A 19,945-nucleotide genomic window follows, 5' to 3' on the forward strand; every position below is an offset into this window, starting at 1 on the left:
TGAAGCAAAAAGAATATTTTTCGCCAGGTAGTGTGCTTATTGTTGACTATTTAAAGGAAAACAAGCTACATGTCGGACACAATTCATGTTCACTATAATGTAAAGGATTTGGGAAAAAGTAACGAAACTGCCACCAGCACCGAAACTGGAAATTGGCACCACGTGTTTCAATTTTATAGCGAGTAAGGCCATTGAATGAACTTACCTGTTATTTCTATAAATTTAGCTTCAAGACTATTTTATTTGAAGAAAGTTGCACATTTAAAGCAACATGAGCATAATGTTATTTGTTAGCAGCTTCGTCACATCACACCCTTAGGTCCATTAGATCAAGCCTTGTGAGGCTGATAATTTAGTGGTATCTAGGCACTTGAGATCTTAATCTATAATTGCATTAGGAGCATCTAAGTGAACCAAGTATTTGAATGTATGCATGTTGGTGCAGTAGATTTGCCCTTGTGAACCGGATAATGTTATAAACGGGGAACAACACTGCAAACTCTTATTCTGAACATACATGTATAAAAAGAAAAAGAAGACAACCACCCGCTTGTAGCAAAAAGCCGCAAGGAAATTTATGCGGATTTCTCAGAAAGAAAGCCTCTTAGTTGCCGAAAAATTCGTCCTGGAACATGGTTCGAACCAGTACCAACACCTATCTGGGGTGGTTGCTCTGCCAATTGAGCTAACGAGGAAGCTAGCATTTGACAGCGCGAGGGTGTATTCATCGACAACTCAAAGCACATGGGCATAAGCATTGTATGTTGCAAATGTTGCTCATTTGCAAGATACATGTATGTAGCATCGCATACACAGCTGGCTGAGCTGCTAGATGTAATTACATTTTGAAGTGACATGCACTGTGAACCGAAGCCAAGTCACGCAGGGCATTGTCATTGTACACAGCCCCTCTTCCACCAAGAATAATATAAGAATGGTGAGACTAAAAACTCGTGAAAGCACATTTTTTTTTTTTTTTTTTTGTACAAAGCTGCTTCACTGAAAGTGAACACAGCTCGAGCCACAGAGCATGCGGCTTCTGCTCTTTCAGTATGAGAGTAAATATGTGAATATGACATAATAGAATAAATCAGAAAATTTTGCCCTCAAGCCACTTCTTGAATTGAAACGACGACAACTTGAAAACAAGGCTGCACATACGAGGGAAGGGGTTGGGGTCGACCTCTGGTGGGGGGAATGATAACCCCTAATTCCCGCCGCCTTTGGTGCACCGCTGACGTAGGTGACTCGGCGACAAGGACATTGGGGCATATAAGAAGGTAGTTAGGTCGGTCTCAGGGGGGGGGGGGGGGGGGTTGTAATTTTCCACCCCCTCCCAGCGGTGCGCCAATGTAGAGAGAGGTACGTTTAAGCGCAACACGCTGTAGCGAGTGTGGTCAAAGCTGCAATTTATTTTACCTTCCACCAAGGGCCCGATAAGCGCCAGTTCTTCATTAAGCGCCAGTTGTTCACTGTCTCTTGAGTTTCATTAAGTGGTTTGTGTTCACAGGACTCGTTCAAGATCCCGGAGTCCGCGCAGTACGCCTATGACACCGTGGCCTAAGCATTCAAAACCGAAACTAAGTTCATGCTCAATATGTCAGTTCTGAAAAGCTTAGTATTTAAAAAAATGATGAAATAGACGTCTTGTTTTTTTATGTTGTGCACTTTAGTAAAAAAAGAAGTCTCTGAGGTTGAAGAAACATGTTTAAAAATATGTTTACGAAAAATCGGTCGTTTCGAGTCAATCCGAGATCCGACCTTATTCAAAAAGAACATGGCGCTTTCCGTGCTGTGAGCATGCTTTCATTGCTTGATCCACGTCTGAAGAGGTAAATTAACTGATTCAGTGCTTTTGCGTCAAGCTCGCCTTTAACGTTTCGCGACTCCACGCTGGTGCAACTTGTAGAAAAGAAAAAGAGAGAGAGACAGCCGCTCTTCGCAATGCCTCGCATCAAGTACATCGGCTACCCGTCCCCGTACGTTGGCAAGCACTTGCTCTGGCTGCTGGGAAACCTCAAGAACTTCGGCGTCGGTCGCGTCGTCACTCGGACCTCGTTCGAGCGGTACCCGGAGCCCTCGTACTACGTCATCACAAAGGTCCGGCCGCACATGGACGATGCCAACCAGTACGGCGACGTCTGGGCCGAAACGGTTTTCCGGGGCCGACGACTCGGCGTCATCCAGCTGGAGTCGCCCCAGGTTCCCGACTACAAGCTGGTGCCCAGGAGCGAGGAGGCGCGACTTTTGTCGCTCCCGGTCGTGGACCCCGTGCCTAAGGTCCTGCCCCGCTACCTCAAGATGCCGCCGTTGATGCGCATCATCGTCGAACGAGACCTCAAGGCCAAGGGAGTCGTCGAGGAGCCCAAGTTGAAGGCTGTGTACTCGAGCTCCTACGTGGGGGCCTACCGCATCGCCGAAGAAGGCGAGACGCCGGACGTCGAGCACACCGACATGAAGAACTACATCACCGACAAGTTTCGTCAGGGCGTCAAGCAAATTTAGGACTTCCCTTTTATTCACCTCGTTGCACACGTGTACATAAACTCGTAGATGCGTATTGAATACAAAGTCTATAAAAAAAAAAAGTCGTATGTGTACGTTGCCATCATGTAGTGTCGCGATTTCATAGTGGCAGCACCAGCCTCTTCAACAGGACGCTGAAGGTGGTAGTTAAAGGGTCTTTTACGAAACGAGGTTAACTGCGTGGCTTGAAGGCTTACAGAGCTTCGACCTGGGAACACGTCCTTTGTTGTATGAACTAAAAGCAAGCGGTGGCTTGCAGCAGAATGTGCCTCAAACTTGCACGTAGGTTGATGTTATAGCGAGTGAAACATGGTAAATGGCAAAAAAAAAAAAGAAAGCATGCTTCATAGCTGCGTACAAGAGCATTGTCAGTCGTATGCATTCGTGAGAGTTTAGAAAGCGTAATAAACACATCGATTTTGTTTTCTACGGCTTGTTAAGAAGCCGCTTTGTGTTTAATAAGTGGAAAGTTTTTGTTTCATGCTGTCAAGACTCGTAACGCTTCTTAAATTGTCATGCGATTTATCTAAAATGATGAAAACTTGCTATGATAAGACATGTTGCACTGATGCATAAGTTTGAGTAGAAGCTTTACTTCTCCCTAAAGAAGTGAGAAAGCAGCATCAAACATTTTTAACATAAGAGCAGTATGCACTTACATTCATGAAAATATGTCAACGTTTGTTAACATTGAAGCATTGTTCCTCTAGTATTATCACCTACGTGTAAGCACACCACCACTTAACGACGAAGATAGGTTTAGTTTGTGGAGTTCTAAACCAGTTCCAGTTATGAGAGATGCTGTAGAAGAGGGCTGTGGATAACTGCAATGACCTGGGGTGCTTCAATACACTCAGACATCACACGGTACATGAGTATTTACCATTTCAAATCCATCAAAAGTGCCACAGCCGAGATTGAAGTTGCGTTTTCTTGGTCTACAGCCTAGCCCCGCAACCACAGAGGCATTGTAGTGACCTAACTGATGAAAAAATGCTGTCACACCAGCTGGCCACTAGAACGTGTTCCACACTCACTGTCATGGCGACCAGCAACACCATTTAATGCTCCCGAGATTACAAAAACGTAAATGCCCGCTAAAGTGGATGGGAAGGCGAATTCTGATGTAGCTGAATCGATAGAGCATCTCGCACATTCTCCGAACGTGTTAGTTTTGATGTCCACCTGCGTCGATTATCCATCCACTGTAATTTCTTTTCATTTTACGTCACAATTACTGTACTGCAGTCGAAAACGTACAAGTAATGCCACCTTTACCTAAGTTACCTTCACTGTTCACTGGTTTCATTAGGTCGTGTCAAACTAAAGAATTGGGCCAGCTACGCTTTGATGGTGTGGAGACCGAGATAAAAATGGAGCTGTTGGCTTTCCCCTCCTCCACCTCGCCATCTTGCTTTACCGTAACACACATGGCTACGCTGTGCCTCACGCTTTCTTCTTAAGCTTAGCCTCATGCCCCCCCCCCCCTCCTTTTTAATAGACTATACTATAGTTTGCTATCTTTTCTCCTTACTGTACTCTAATATACATGGCTACTCAATGCTTCATGCTTTCCTCTCCTTATTTTCTCCCTCCCTTTGATTTACTATACCATACTTCCCTTTCCCATCTCCTTACTGTACTATAGTACACATGGCTATGCTATGCTTCACGCTTTTCTCCTTACCCTTACTTTTCTTCACTTGATATACTACCTTAAGATATAGTATACGTGTGCTACGCTCTCTGAGTATTTCTTTCTCTAACCCACTCTCTAACTTTTGCTGCCTTCTCTTTCTCTCTCTCTGTATCCATACTTCCACCTATTCGAGTTATCGCATCCCACACCGTGGAAATCACCACACATGTTCTGTGAGTGAAGCAGAACATAGAGAAGAGGACAAAGAGAGTGTGCACAGTTCATGATGATCAAAGATTTTTTCAAATGATGAATGAGGTTTCTTGGAGCATAAACAGCTTAGATAAGAAATGAGCCCTCGGACAATCCCCCTTACCCCTCTTTTGCTCAGTGACGAAGAAGTGCTTCTGGAGACAGTGGTGGATAAGTAGGGACGTCATTTATTTCAACAGATCAATACTACTTTGTAAATATACTACCGGCGAGTGTGTGTACGTATATTACAGGTGACAATAAGGTCACGAAAGTAGCGCTGCCACGAGCGCCGATATGAGCAGTGTCAACCAGAAGTTGACCTTCAGGAGCTGGCTGCTGCTATCCTGTTGGTGGCTGTCGTGGGCTGGCTGAGGTGATGCAGGAGCGCGATGCGTGGCGCCCTGCTTCGTGACCGCTGCGTTCGATCCTGCATGGTGCAGAAAAATGAGACTACATAAATTAGAGGAACACTTATTAAAAATTAAAACACGCATTCACCTTTTCCAAAAAAAAGACGCATGCACTCAAAACGTCATTATAACGAAGTTGCATCTTACATGAAAATAAGTTCCTTATACCTGAAAATTCATTATAAAGACTTATTTGTAACACGATCTATTGCAAGACTATTTTTTATTTACTTTCTTATAACGAGGCTTGAGTGAATATTGATGTTTCGGGGCTGCTATGGGTCTCTTGTTCACAAACAAGAGACCGGTAGTATCCCCGAAACGCCAATGTATGTTTCTTCCTCTTTGGACAAGGCGAGTGTCTGTTTTATTTCTACAGTGAACTACCCTCGCCTGACAAGTTTTTGTTGAACCTTGGCCTAAGGAGATCGAATGTAGAAAGAAAACTTGTGCGAGCCAAGACACTCTAAATTCAACACCTAATGCTGCGCAAATTGAGCTCTAATCTAGCATCGATTCTGCGGTTAATGTAGCGCTAATGTAGTTTTTCTGCAGGTCTTGGTGAAGCTCCAAATCCAGCGCTTAATGTAGCGATTGGCAATGCATATACCGAACATACACTACCGAGAACTGTCTTTGACTTATCAAAAGCAGCACTTTGCAGACTATGCTGCAGTTTTCCATACTCTGAATATATTTCCATGAGCGCGTATTCGCTGTCCTCTTTGTCTTCCTAGCAACATGCACGTTGCCATTGTCACCACTGATCGTCGTCGCCCCCGATTAGTTGTCTCGCTACATGGAGACAAAAGCTACGCCGAGGGGCATACAAGCAGCTTATTTATTCATAGAAAACGTGGTCCTTCGGCATGGTGCTCCAACAATTGTGATTACGGATAGAGGAACTCCGTTCACGGCAGAACTCTTGGAGTGTGTTCTCATGCTCAGCGGTACAGCTCTCCGGAGAACAACTGCATATCACCCCCAAAAGAAACTAACTAATAGAGCACCTTAACAAGACCCTCACAAACACGCTCTGCATGTATGTCGACACAGAACATAAAAATTGGGACAAAATCTTGCCTTATGTGACCTTCCCCTATCATACTGCTAGGCAAGAAACTACTGGAATGACACCGTTCAGTTTTATCCACGGTCCCAAAATCACTACAACGGTGGATGCTAAGCTGTCGCACGAGTGTGACGACCCTCATGCCAACGCTGAAGAATTCGCTCAGCACGCCAAGGAAGCTTGACAGCCTGTCCGCATGCGCATTTGTCACCAGCAACAGAAAGATGCGAAATGGTATGATCTACAACACATTTAGTTACCTACACACCAGGTGACAAGGTATGGGTCTGGATTGCAATATGTCGATGCGGACTATGAGAGACGCTGCTAAGACGATACTTCGGCACATACCGAGTCACCCATCCCTTCAACGACGTCAACTATTAAGTCATTCCTGGCGGCGATTGCAGTTCCAGAAGCCGGAAGCATTCACCGAAATCGTGCATGTCATCAGAATGAAACCCTACCTGTTCAGCTAGCTCTCATGCGTTTTTATTTCGATGCACAGCAACTCAGATAAGCATCGAGACGATACCATTTTCGGAGGGAGGCAAATGCCATGTGCGTGCTGCGAGGAAGATGAAGACGACAGTGCAGATGCGCATCTACACGCTTTATGCAGAAGGCAGTAACAAGAAAGACGAAGACCGCTCTGGGGCCCGGTAAATAAAAAAGAACCGTCCTGCTGCTGCTTTCTCTACCTGTTCAATACGACCTGTGTCTACACGTCATGACAATATGATACATAAGGCATTATAAGGGCAAAATACACCATGAAAATCTTATGCATTGAGGGAATGGAATAAACTTGTCCTGCAGGAAGCACTTAGTGTGTAGTGGGAGGGCATTTTATTAATTTAATGGCAGGGTTTGAAGGGACGCCACACAGACATATTAAAGCACTTTAAACAGAATCATTCAGTAAAAAGCTCTGCTATCCTTAGTCTTGGAACCATCAGGTTCATTGTTCAAAAAAATAAAGGCTCAAGTTTCGTTTCTGAAGCGTACTATGACTGGTGGAGGGAAAAGAAAAAGAGTTGTTCACTTTTTGAAATCTGAATCCTAGTCCTGAAATTAGCTATTAAATTTAGGTTTTGATCGTGGAACCTTCATACTAATTAATATTCTAACCATGCAAGAAGCCTTTTACAGTTTGTAGAACAACTTGGGGTAACACAGCAACAGGCACGTCCAGTTTAATATATCAGAGAAAAAATAGTTTAATGCAACACTACGCCCCAATGCTTGCGAAGTCCTTACGAAAGACAAAAAGAAAAGAAGTGGTGTCACTGGTAGGTGAAGCCAGTTGCTGCAAAGACTGTGTTAGCGTAAAGTTCTTTTGAGCTTCAGAAAGCAGCTGTTAAAAAAAAAAGAACACGCGGCACTCGTTCTCAAACAGCTGCCATTTTGTAGCTGCCAGCAGTCAACAAAACAACTTCATTCTAATGCTGCAATTGACATCAGTTAGCCTCCCCATAAACAAGAATAAATTATTCATTTTCTTACCCCTATTAAAGACTGGACAACAATGCGAAGTCTTGCATTAAACAGTCGGGACGACAAAATGATATTTTACTATATTTTACTCTAGAGTTGATTACTAATTGTTGAAACATAATAAAAATGAGACCTACATCGCCCTTCTAAAGCAGAAAAAGGCCATCCTTTCCACGAAATAGGGTTTATAAACCGGAATTGACACAAACTGAATAAACTTCATGGTGATTCTGCCTAGAAAGTTCCCGCGCCATCTTATCTTGTAGCTCGGCGGTGCCTGCTTAGTAGTAGCTAGTTGATTCACTTATTTGTGAACTATGACTGTGGTGCACTTTGAAGAAGTGACTTATGAATGGCTCCAATTTCTACAACATTACATATTAGTCTGGAACACTATTGAGTAGAACAGACATAGACAGATATGCCCACACTCCACTGTCAGGACAGTTGTATATCTTCGTGACTGATGCGACTGAAGTACTAAGCCACACATCGATCAGCTCATTCAAACAACAGCATTTCAGAGTGATCTAACTTACCTTGCTCGCCAGCCGACAGGTCACGTTTCTGAAACGATAATGAAAAAAAGATTAATTCACGCTCAACACTTAATTATTGAATACCTCAGACACACTCAAGTTCATGTATCACTACCGAACGCGCGCGTACCTATTTATTCGCTGCATGCGAAACGGTGCCCGAGTTAGTGTGCGCCAAAAATAGACGGCGAACGTCAACCACAGCTGCTGATATGTAGCTGCATGTCACATCTAAACGTCCTCTGATGACTATAAGTGAGTCATTACGCGCTCAGTCAACATCCGTTAAACTAACGAACATACCTGCAAACTATACCTGTTGGTTAATCGACCGATCTTGTTACCAACCAGTGGCGTAACTAGGGGGGGGCAAGGGGGTACAAGTGCCCCGGGCGCCACTAGGGAGGGGGCGCCAAGCCGAGTCCTCGGGTTGGCGCCCCCTGGAAAGGTTGTCAATGTTTTTTTCCGTAAAACCGCCTGGAAGGGGGGAGGGGCGAGGTTGTAATGTACGACTGGAAGTGGGGATGGTGGTGAAGGAAAGGGTTGCCGCAATGGCTTTTGCATCGGGAAAAGGATCCTCTATTTTCATTTTGCTGCGCTACCTCCGTGCCTTCCCATGACCCTCGGCTAAGCTTTGTTTTGTGCTCCGCAGCACTGGGTTAGATGAGTTTCAGCGAACCCCACCAGCCTCCCAAACCACTTACTGAAAGCTTCCCTGAAACCAACCACGTACGTAAACAAAATAAAATAAAAAAGTTCGAATGCACCTTTTTTGAGTAAGAACAGAAAACTCCAACGAAATAGCCGATCGTCCAACGACTAATCGTCCACGCAGCGGCGGAAGGAAGGGCGAATATAATCCGTGACCTCGGCACCAAAGGCTAAACAAAGGCGTTTATTCGCAGAGTTCTCTGGAGGAAAGACGGAGAAAGCGTGACACGACGGCGACGTTTGTTGATTCCCTGCATCGCGGGCGCCAGCAAAGCAATAGAAGGGCGGGGGTCAACGTTTCCCACATGCCATCCACCGCCATGGGCAGGTTCATCCTTTGGCCCAAAGAACACGCACCTGCGAAAAAAGCGCAGAGCGTAGTGTACCCGACAGCATGTGCCGACTGCCCCGCTTCGTACGTTGGAGAAACCAAGAACTTCCCTGAAAGAATGCGGCCGCACAAGGATGACCTCCATCAATGGAACAGCGAACGGAGCGAAACGGCAGAACACTCCGACCAGTTTAACCCCCATACCAGACCCGAGGGCGCGGTGTCTAGCTGGTTGCTTTGTTTTGTACTCACCCTGCATTCCTTGGGATGCACAAATAGCGCGAAAGCTTAGGTACGAGAAACTTGGGCCTGGGAAGCGCCCGTGCCGTCAAGATTTTTGCAGTGTGGACTGGAAGAGAACAATGACGGGTAAGGGACTTCCGGAAGTTTGAATAAAAAAAGAAAAATACTATACAAAAACGCGGGCGTAGCTCATCGAAATCAGAACTGGTGGCCCTTGGCCTCCGAAATGGCCCGCCGCGCGCCAGTAGGCAATCGCGGAAGCCTACATTAGCGCTTTTAATGGGGGGGGGGGCGCGGAAATTATCACGGGCATAATGAGGGGCGCGGAAATATATTTGCCCTGGGCGCCGTCCTATCTAGTTACGCCACTGTTACCAACTGATGCCTTTACAAGCGGAGTCGGTTTTAGTCAGCCGGCGACGTGGTCTTACGTCGCGTTCAACATTTACGCAGAGGTGTTACGGGCTTTAAACGGAATAATTTTACAGTTATCGGACACTACGCCGTGAAAGATATGCTCCCGTAATTGGACTACATTGTCCATTGGTATCCGCAGTAGATAGCGATGAGCACGTACGGGATGTGTAGCACATATTATGCATACTATTGGCAGCACGATCGTAGTTATGTTTCAGCTTGAAGTTCTGTCTTTCTTTCTTCCGTATTAGTGACAAAGCGGCGTTTAGTTCTTACCCTGTCAAAAAGTAACGGAAATTATTGCACTCCCAAAGACGTGCGGGCACTGTCGACCAGCTGATGCTTTTGTATGGGTGTAGAGTGCGTACTCACAGCTACTAGGGATCGAAACCATTCGAGTGCTGAATCGAAGCTTAGTCGAGAACAAAACGTAAAACCAACCTCTTCGGCGCACTCGCTTGAAGAGCAGTCCCGCTGCCCCTCCGAGTCCGCCGAGCAAACCGCTGTGGGCAACAGGATAGAGGTCAGGAAAATGCGACTGCTTGAGCATTATACAGGATCCTTAGAACGAACGTGTGTTTAACTCACCGGCTAGGACGAGAAGAGACAGAGCGATCGTCATGGGATTCATCGCATCCGCGCGAATCGATGAGTCAAACCACGAAGAGTCGATCGGGTTAGCTTCTCCCGTAAGTTGCGCGAAACAACGCAGCCGCGGCGTATGTGGGCACTCCTACTAATAGTCGCGAAGAAATCATTTCAACTGAGATCATTGCGATCTCGAGCAGTCCGTCGAGGTCGAAACAACGTCGCACGCAGGCATCGCACGCGCTCTCACAAGCACAGCCTTCGGCTTCACCGAGTGGCGACGCCCAAAACCAAAGATAAATGAAAAAAAAAAGTCAGGGAAATTCCGAGCATAAGAAACCGAAACTAGAAACTGTCGCGTTGTTCGCGCCGCACAGTGGTCACAAGTTGGACTTTAGTACGTTTTGTAGCCAGTCAAACTCAAAGCCGAAGCCGGTACTGTTCTGCAAAACATGGCGCTGCCTAGCGTAGGGCTCGCTGCCCGAATACGGGGCAGGTTACTTCGAAACGCATCTTACCTTCTGAAGACTCGGCACAGAAACAATTTAGGTAAGCAGCGAAAAAAATGCACTCTCACTATATAGTAAATCAGTGAAGTCGGCTGCTGCAGGTATGCTTTTACTCGTAAGTGATTTCCAAGAAGGTCGCTGAATTTACTCATTTGCAAAGCGAAAGTCTCCTGCTAAACTGTCTCTAAATGCCTTTTCTCACGGGGTGCGCTCTGTTGAAACAATTATTGTGCTTAATGTTTGAGTGAATCTCAGCGCCGTAGATTCGTTTTGGGAACCTGATCGCTGGTGAACGTTTTGCGCGCAGCATTGGCGCGGTTCGGTTCGTCGACGTCGCAAGCTTCTTCGACACCCCGTTGGGACCTGGTCGGCGCTGTTGCCCTTGAGCGTAAGCCTGTCATCGTGCCGGAGCTGAATGCTCTGGAGACGAAGTACCTCGAAATTCTTCATGCCTTAGAAGTGGAGGGGAGCCTACTCAGCGACCACGAGCTCCAGCTTCTCGAGTAAGTCACTGTTTTCGCCTACTGCATACAACTCTAAGAGTAGACAAAACGCCTGAAGTCGACAAGGCTTTTTTATGACCCACCTTCCCGAAATGTACTGCAAAATTTGTAAGAAGGATTCTCGCAATACTTTGGTAAATGTGGCAGGTATGTTGCAAATATGTGCACTTTTATTTCACTTACAGAAAAATTTACATTATAGTAGCTGTATGGTTATTTAATAGTGATTTACTTTACAATACTTAAATTTTCTTACAGAACTGGAATACTTCTTCTTTTTTTTTTTTGCATCTTTACGAACTTGTAATCATGGACATAAATATTCTTTTTGAATAATTGTCATTATTTCGAGGTTTTCAAATCAAAATATCCCATCTCATGGGCACTTTATTATGTTGCTGTATCAATGTAAGATATTATACTCGAGTTGTTCTAATAGGAGTGGTTTTGCAATAAAGTCATCTGAGTGTTTCAAATGTCTTTGAATAACAGAACTGAAGTACACCTTAAGCTAAAGCTTCCCCCATGCCAACCAGCATAAGGGCACGTGAAGTTTATGATGTCATGTTAATGTTGTCAGTTTGTCCTATGTTCGTTCTTTCGTCATTTATGCACAGAGACTGATAAAAATTCTGCAACGTGTGGCATTGAAGCTGGTTGAACGCGACGGGCTTACCCTGCCCCGATGCCATCATAGCAGCCTTGTTGGAAGACCAGTAGCTAAAGAACCTCAGTCCATGTCATCATGCGCAAGCCCTAGCAAATTACCCATGTGAAAGTTTCTCTTACGCTTATAATGTTATATCTAAGGCAGAAAAAAAGACATGAAAACTGAACCTGGAGAGGATGCCACCTTGAGGTAAGAACATTTTTATGGTAGGCATTTGCAAAACTGTTCGAGACATCGCCAACACATCCTAAGCTTTCCTACTTTGCCACAAGTGCTGCGTTTTCGTTTTGTCATTGAAATGTGATGAATTTCTGTCAGAGTTACAGGTGCAGTACTGAGGGCATTGGATGGGCTCTATGCAGAATAGGTGCAGAACTTTTCACTTTCATGTTTTTCATCTTTTCACTCAGGGACAAAAAAAGGAGGGCCGACCCAGAGGAAGGAGTTGCCATCACTGTCCAAACAGCGCAGGACATCGAAGATGAGTGGACCAGAAAGGCTAAGGAGTTTAAGCCTGCCCCAAGGCTGACTGGTAAGGCCATGGCTTCATTTCATGAGCATGCCACGAGCTGTCTTGTTTTTTGTACTTCGGCAAAAGAGCAAGGAATGTGAACGCAGTGATTCAAGCCACACTACATCAAGTTTCATGCTCCAACGAATGACATTAAACAGCTAAGAACCTTATCCAGCAGCTTGACGTAGGATTTACTTTCAGTATACAACTCAGCCAAATGTGTACAGCTCACTAAAGCGTTGAGGCGCTTTTGTTTATACCAAACGTTACCACCTGCGTTATGCTGACAGATATCAGTGTCATGCTTCTTGTTGTGTAAAACATGTTAATGAAGCAGTAGCAAGTTTCACAGCATAGTGCTCTTTTTACTAGAATGCTCTTAATGCAGCCCATCCTTGTATTTGGCTGTTATCTCAGCACACATTGAGATAACAGCCAAGGTGCAGGTGATGCCACCAAGAATTTTATCTCTTATGTGGTTTCTATGGTGGCTACTCTTCTTCGAAGAGATACTTTGCTAGACAACCTTAAAATTTTGATAAGAGAGGTCACCATCACGACAGTTTCGGCTGTGGGTGTAGACAAGAGTGCCCTCCTTGTATGCGACGTTCGTATTAAAATGCTGAACCTTACACAGCGCCCTTCTTATCCTTATGCTACTTGTTAGCTGCTTACTACTTATCATGTTAGGGTGTAAAATAAGGCAAAAATACAGGGACATGGCAAGAAAGTGAGAATAATTGCCCTTTCCTATGCACCTCCTTGCATACACAGCTATGGTTGTGGCCACGCATGGGTTCTCAGTCGAGTTTGTCACTTTTAACGCAATAGCGTTAGAGAGCTTGTGTCACAGAAATCCCTTCGTTTGTGTCGGCCCCGTTGGTTGTGAGCAAAAAAGCAAGTTACAGAGATCGCCGCGGAAGGCCATTACTTGTCCACGCGTGCACACGCGATCACACTTGAAAAGCCTCACATTCGAAGAAAAAAAGCAAGTGCTCAAGGTCACGAGGTGCGGTAGTTTCTTTGCCCCTGCCACCCTGCTTAGCTTCCAGGGCTTTCGTCGGGACGAGAGAAGAGATAGTGCAATTGCAGCATGCAACAAACCTTTGTAACTCCACTTGCACTGGACAGATTCTTAAAATTTTTGAGGCACTGAATTAGTGAGTCAATAAGCTCTTCTAGTGAAATCATTCCATGGTTACTTGAAAAAGTGTTTCAGGGCCCCTTTAACGCGTTTTGTTTGACAGGTGTCACGACAAAAATGAGCCCATTCGGCGATTTGTAGACGCATTTGGGAAGCCTCAAACTACGTCGAAAAATGCCAGGATAGTGCAGCCATCACTGCTAAAAACACACAGGAAGTTTCAAAGAGCTCTAAAAATGGACAACTATATCCACCTAGCGGAAAACATATCACGCCTTTCGAGAGGCATTTATCAAGCAAACAGCAAGTGCTAGATAATGTGCTGCTATCTGTGAGGCATTGTGAGACTCTTTATGGCCTCCGAGTTGGCGAGCGCGTGGCGTGTTTCTTGGAAGTCATGCGACTCTTGCTCTAGATAAAAAACCTGTATGTACTATTCGCGTGCGCACGCTGGTATGATCTACTGTGTGCGTGTGCATGCATGTGTGTGTATGCAACAAAACATATTAATAAGTATGCACTTAGCGGTTGAAGGGCACACTAGGGGCCGGATTTCGCTATCGCATTCAACTCTTAAAGGCGAAGCTTAAGGGTCCTCCAATTTTTTAATGACCAACTGTTATCTTAATGAAAACTGACAGACAGTGAAACTAAGGAAGGTGTAGGGGACATTATTTCTGCTCATTTTACTGCTTCTTAGCAATTATATTATCATTTATATTTATTTTTGTCATAATTGCTATACAGGGAATAGACCACAAGTAGCACCCCCTGTGCACTCCTTGAATTATTTGTCTGTTGGTTTTCATAATTGTGTAAAAAAAAAGAGATAATAGCCCTTGATCAATTCTTATTTTTTTGTTCAGCTGTGGTCTTGAAATCTGACTACATACTATTATAGTGTTCATTCCTTCTTTATTTTTACCAGACTCGCTAAACTCGCGACGGATGCTGCTGCAACCTTCTAAACAGAAAGGTTACCTTTCAAAGATTTGCACACGTATGTTTCGTGACCCACTCTGCTCTCCTTTTGCCTTAACATTGGTAAGGCAGTTTGGTGGGTAGATGAGATCATGAAGTTTGCATGGTTAACGTGGCCACAGCAAGCGCAGGACTGGGCTAACTGTGGGATATCGGGAGATTCCCTTGCCGTAGAATGGCCGTAGTTCAGCAGATGATGATTATGGTTGTGTAGTGTTGTACCAGTGGTTGTCTCACCGCACTCTCGTAAGAGTAAGCTTTCTCCTCAGAGGCCGACTCGAAAGGCGACACACGGACCACGCAGCGGTGCCTCGACCAGCCACTCCTGCTTGTTGTGAACCAGCAGTTGGGCAAGGGCCATCGCTGGATTCTGCCACAGGCAGTCCATGCTCATGGGGAAACCATGCGACAGGTAACCAGCTTGCTTCTTACAAGAATCCCTTGCTGAACTCATTAGTGAGAATTAATAGACAATAAAGCAAAGGAAAATACTGAAGATCGTAGTATTTCTGGTAAATGTGATACAAGTTTGAAGGAATTGAAGCGGAAAAAAGGACAACTGCAGGCTCATTTCCTGCTGTCAAGAAGTGTTCTTCTTGCCTGCTTTAATTTTTTCACGTTTATATTATAATTACAATAAATAATGTCCCCAATACTTTTCTTGTTTGTTTTCTGTTGGTTCTGATTTCTGCTGAACCTTTCGGTGAATAATTGTCATGTGGAGGTGAAGTAAATGAAGAAGGCTCTTGTGTTGTCTATCCCCCTTGTTTGCGGCACATACCTGCACCTTGAGTGTCCGTAGGCACGGAGCCGGAAATTTATTTCAGGAAGGTAGGGGGGCACCTCCTCGATTTCGGGGAGGGCACCTTTTTGCTCTCCATGCCTTGGCGAAACAAATTTGGGGAGGGGGGGGTACGGGCTCGGTGTGCCACACCCTGGCTACGCCCCTGAGTGTGTGCATGTGAGAACCCCACAACTTTAAAAGAGCCTGGTATATGCAATTTCGCCTCTATCACAATGCGACCATCACAACCAGAATCAAACCCCCAGTCTACGGGTTAGCAGCCAATCACGGTAACCGCTTTGCTAGACTTTCGCATTGTGTTTGGCCAATAAGGTTGCTTGTTCTAGTACTGCTGGAATATTTACATTGGTTGTAGCACGCCAAAAGTTGCTATACACCGTTTTATACATTCGGTGCAACACTGCGGTAGCTATGCAAGAAGTTGGACCAGAAAAATGTGTAACTTTGTGTGGTTCACTTCTTCCTTTTATCGTGAAATGCTCATGCGAGCCAAGCAGTAATCGGCATGCAATGCGTTGTGGCAAGCAACAAATGGAACACCATAAAGGAAGAGACGCTAAGCAATCTAGAGCAACTTATTTCACAACCGTATATCAGGGTTTGTCTATTTCTGAAGCACAAAACACGTTCATTTATATTATTATGTCTAAAAACGAAAAAGAACACAAAAAATCACAATACAAGTTGTAAGATCGTTGCAATATTTTTTGGTGCGAACGCATCTGCTGTAACAAATCTCACTAGCCTCGGAAGCACTTAATGTAGCAGGTGAAGTATATTTGACTGTATTACATGACCTGGCCACCATATTGTTAGAATGTTCCTTCGAGCAGTAGGAGTACCTTCTGTAACAATGGAGACTGTGATCGCTTGCATTTGAAACACACTGCACATTGTGAGGTGACAGAAACTTAAACTGCGTACATATCTGTTCTTAACATAGACGGCTGAACGTGCGCTGATTGATGTCTGCGGGCCTGCCCTAGAGGCCTTCTTTCTTGGCAATGCGCCATCAGGGTACTACTGTTACAGCTATCCACCTGAATTCCAAAAGAATGGTGTCCAGGGAGCCAAGGCAAGTAGAACGTAGCTATTCTTTCTATGGTATACATATAGTAGAGCATGCAAAAAGTTTATAGGTATATGTTGATTACATTCCTTCATGCTAGTGACTTGAATGTGCTCTGATTCAGTATGCATTCAGGTTTTTAAGAATTGTAACTTAGAATCTTTATGAACACATTAGCAAGTGCCAAGAAAATGGAGTTTTTTTTTTTCATTGTATGAACAAGTTTACTTAGGCAAGAAAGCTTGTGAGTAAATAAAGTACAAGCCTATAGTTTATAAATGGAGTGTGCTAGTATGAGTTTCAGAGTTCACTAATCTTTGTGTGTTCCGTATGCATGTTGCGCTGCTATCCTCAAATACGGTGTTTTGCTGGTAGTTATCAGTACATACAGTATTCAGCTCTTTTACTCGCAAATGTTGATTGGGTGAATTTGATTGTTATAGTGCTTTAAGCTAGTCTGCTTGGCTCTGTCTTTTTTTTTTCTTGATGCGCGATGCCAGTTCAAATTATTTGCTCATTTAGCATACTATATTTCTGCCACTCAAATGTGCAGCTAGCAAGGATAGTGTCACACTAAGTAATGCTACTATTGCTGAATGGATTATTTATATGTTTATTCTTAAAGACAGGTTAGAAACTGCAAGCCCACAGGTAAACTAGGCTCTGAATAATACTGCAAGTCTTGGTATTGTAATGCATCATGCAAGCAACATGTTTTAGTGTTTGGAACTCCATTATAAAGCACACTGATATAAAAGACAATTGGGCATAAGAGATGCCAGTGTGCCTATGTTGAAGTAAATGTTGTTCAAGTAAGGAAAACATGCTACCCTGCTCATAAAAGCGAAAGAAGGGGAATGTTTCGGTAGCTCTTTTTTTTTTTGTCACAACCTAATAAAGCCAACAGACAATTAAGCCTTGGATAACGTTCACGGTATTATTCGTAGTTTTTTAAATGAGAAGGCAGCTTATGGTGGAGTTCAATCCGGTGTGCGGCATGACCACTTTTACTGCACATGTGCAGAAGCTGGCCCAAGCACTGCTAGAACATGCTGGCACGTCCCGGCAAGACGCCCTGGCCTCTCCCACTTACATTCTCTCAGCAATGATTTAATGGCGCCGAGTAGCAATATTCTGTCAACGCATGATGAACCAATGTGTTGTATCCTAGTCAGAACATGCTGGCCCGCACTAGTGTGTTCAGGCGTGGGTAAATGGCTGTCTAAGAGGCTTTGACCTCTCCCCCTTACACTCTCTCAGCAATCACGTGATGGCATTAGGGAACGAGATTCCTCGGAGGTGCGATGAACCTGCGTGCTCCCACGTGGCGTGCTCTAACAAGAGTTCGGAACGAGTAACAGCAACAGAAACTACAAAAAATTCATGATGCCCACTTGCAAGGACGCTTTAACATCAGGCAAGGTGCCCGTGATAAGTGGAACTTTATGTTGACCCATGCGCTGCTTTGCGTGCTACTTATTATTCCCTTTAATGGGAGAAGGTGTAACTTTTTAACTGTCGTGTAGTAATTACGATGTGAAAAGAAACAAATTAAAGTGCACAGAACAACACCTTTGTTGTCGGTGGAGCCCGATCCCATTCACAGCAAAGGTGCCCTTTCATCCACATTAAAGTCAGCTTTAATTTGCACCTCTGAGGTGTGCCTGTGTTGCAGAACTTGAGTATGGAGTTGACCCTTGGCTAGACATGCGTATTTCATTCTATCTCCCCACCAGGTATTCTTCTTCAAGGCACAACTCAGAAATGGCGCCTTGTCTGTTGGCGATTTGAAGAAGCTAACAAAGGCAGATGACTTTGCGTGGCTTACGTACAAGGAGCTCTGTTCGAAAATGCTCCCAAGGTACTGCAAGGCAGTGCGGTCTTTTATTATGGCGCCCGATGAAACTCCATATCAACACCTGCTCGACAGGGCACTCTCTTCGGTCACGTGGCAAAAATCGAGCATCACACCAGAAATACCACGTGAGGACAAAGCTGCGGTAGAAGTTGGAAAAAGCTAAGGAACGTGTTTTACAATAAAGTTGAATTTACTGTAGCCAATCAGTGACAAAGCACTGTTATTGTTGTGCTATTGTGTTGGCATGTTGATCATAGTGCTACAATGGGTTTATCATTGAGAGCTTGATGTTTAATGACCAATTCGAACACCTTTCAGCTTAACCAATTCAAAAGACACAGTAAATGCAGCTTGGCTTTGGGTGTGAAGTGGAATCTAACAGTATGAACATTGTTATCATTCAGGTTTAGTGGAACCATACTGGTGGTCTAGTGACTAAGGCACCCGGCTACTGACTTGCAGGGTGCATAATTGAATCCTGGCCCTTAAGACTCTATTTTAGATGGAGGCGACAATGCTTGAGGGCAATGTGCTTAAATTTAGGTGCATGTTAAAAAACCCCAGGTGGCCGAAATTTCCAAAGCCCCCGCTACGGCGTCTCATAATTATATGGTGGTCTTGGGTCCTTAAACTCCAACAATTATTATTATTCAGTTTTAGCGAACACATCACTGTGAGTTTATTTGATGCAGCATTGTCATAAAGATGTGTCCTTAAACAGTCGTGTTAGCGTCAGCAGGAATATTGTGTCTTCAACACTTCATGCAATTGTATGTTTATTTGAAGCCTGCTCTGCTGGAATAAGATGGTCCAAACCATGGGGCTTAGCATTTATACCACAATGTCTTCCTGAGAGTGTCCGCCACAAACTTATAGCTCTATCAGGCTTGTAGCCAAGCGGGTGTTTAAAATGGGTGTTTTTTAGGGCCTTTAACGAGTACCCCTTCCAAAAAAACAATTCTGGCTATGGGCCTGAGCTCTACTGAGCAGCAGTGACGACAGAAAGCATCAAAGGCCTTGCACTATGCCTGGACCGTGCGAACATATTTCTTTCTACAACAGGTATGAGTCAAAGGAAACTGAATTCGAGTGGGCCCAGCCGCGGTAGTCCAGTGGCTAAGGTACTCGGCTGCTGACCTGCAGATCACGGGATTGAATCCCGGCTGCGGCGGCTGCATTTCCAATGGAGCTGAAAATGTTGTAGGCTTGTGTGCTCAGATTTGGGTGCACGTTCAAGAACCCAAGGTGGTCGAAATTTCCGGAGTCCTCCACTACAGTGTCTCTCATAATCATATGGTGGTTTTGGGACGTTAAACCCCACATATCAATAAATCAATCAAATCTGAATTCGAGTGGGATTTTTCAAGCCTAACGAATGAGGGGAGGTGTGGGTGTGAAAAATCCGAGGAGTCTAGTTGAGCAGGCTTCTCAATGATAATGTTCCGTATCTCATTCCAGTGATTCTGTACTTTTGTGCTATTTTTACGAAGTACATGCAGATTGCATGAAAGTTTTATAAAGTTTCCTAAGGAGTCTTAGTGACAACAGCTGTAATTATTTGAATGCATAAGGAATGTTTCAATAGGGCTACAATTCAAGCTCAAGGCTTGAAGATGCGAAGCTTCTTGAGATCGAGCTCAATCCGGTGTGCGGCGTGACCACCC

General features: G+C 44.6%; 3 protein-coding genes across 3 annotated transcripts; 2 read left to right on the forward strand and 1 right to left on the reverse strand.

Annotated features, from left to right (window-relative positions):
* The first annotated feature begins 1,785 nt into the window (after window positions 1–1,785).
* mRpS34 (mitochondrial ribosomal protein S34) lies at window positions 1,786–2,955 on the forward strand. Its single transcript, XM_037415825.2, has one exon. The coding sequence runs from the start codon at window positions 1,945–1,947 to the stop codon at window positions 2,503–2,505; it is 561 nt and encodes a 186-aa protein (XP_037271722.2). The 5' UTR covers window positions 1,786–1,944; the 3' UTR covers window positions 2,506–2,955.
* Window positions 2,956–4,585: 1,630 nt separating this feature from the next.
* LOC119163760 (uncharacterized) lies at window positions 4,586–10,510 on the reverse strand. Its single transcript, XM_075873503.1, has 4 exons — window positions 10,229–10,510; window positions 10,082–10,143; window positions 7,939–7,966; window positions 4,586–4,847 (listed from the first exon to the last, which is right to left on the reverse strand). The coding sequence occupies exons 1-4, from the start codon at window positions 10,269–10,271 to the stop codon at window positions 4,684–4,686; spliced, it is 297 nt and encodes a 98-aa protein (XP_075729618.1). The 5' UTR covers window positions 10,272–10,510; the 3' UTR covers window positions 4,586–4,683.
* A 108-nt stretch (window positions 10,511–10,618) lies between these two features.
* mRpL46 (mitochondrial ribosomal protein L46) lies at window positions 10,619–18,484 on the forward strand. Its single transcript, XM_037415828.2, has 6 exons — window positions 10,619–10,777; window positions 11,045–11,240; window positions 12,321–12,442; window positions 14,819–14,961; window positions 16,298–16,429; window positions 18,160–18,484. Exons 1-6 carry the CDS (start codon window positions 10,681–10,683, stop codon window positions 18,442–18,444), a joined length of 975 nt encoding a protein of 324 aa, XP_037271725.2. The 5' UTR covers window positions 10,619–10,680; the 3' UTR covers window positions 18,445–18,484.
* Window positions 18,485–19,945: the final 1,461 nt, after the last annotated feature.

Source organism: Rhipicephalus microplus, chromosome 9 (genome assembly GCF_043290135.1).
Source record: "Rhipicephalus microplus isolate Deutch F79 chromosome 9, USDA_Rmic, whole genome shotgun sequence".
Lineage (NCBI taxonomy): Eukaryota > Metazoa > Arthropoda > Arachnida > Ixodida > Ixodidae > Rhipicephalus > Rhipicephalus microplus.

Coding starts and splice junctions, on each gene's coding strand:
- mRpS34 (XM_037415825.2), top strand. CDS start 1,945: ATGCCTCGCATCAAGTACATCGGCTACCCGTCCCCGTACGTTGGCAAG.
- LOC119163760 (XM_075873503.1), bottom strand. CDS start 10,271: ATGAATCCCATGACGATCGCTCTGTCTCTTCTCGTCCTAGCCG. Junction 10,144..10,228: donor GTCTCTTCTCGTCCTAGCCG/GTGAGTTAAACA, acceptor TGTTGCCCACAG/CGGTTTGCTCGGCGGACTCG. Junction 4,848..7,938: donor CCTGTCGGCTGGCGAGCAAG/GTAAGTTAGATC, acceptor TGCACCATGCAG/GATCGAACGCAGCGGTCACG.
- mRpL46 (XM_037415828.2), top strand. CDS start 10,681: ATGGCGCTGCCTAGCGTAGGGCTCGCTGCCCGAATACGGGGCAGGTTA. Junction 10,778..11,044: donor TCGGCACAGAAACAATTTAG/GTAAGCAGCGAA, acceptor TTTTGCGCGCAG/CATTGGCGCGGTTCGGTTCG. Junction 14,962..16,297: donor ATGGGGAAACCATGCGACAG/GTAACCAGCTTG, acceptor TTCTTAACATAG/ACGGCTGAACGTGCGCTGAT.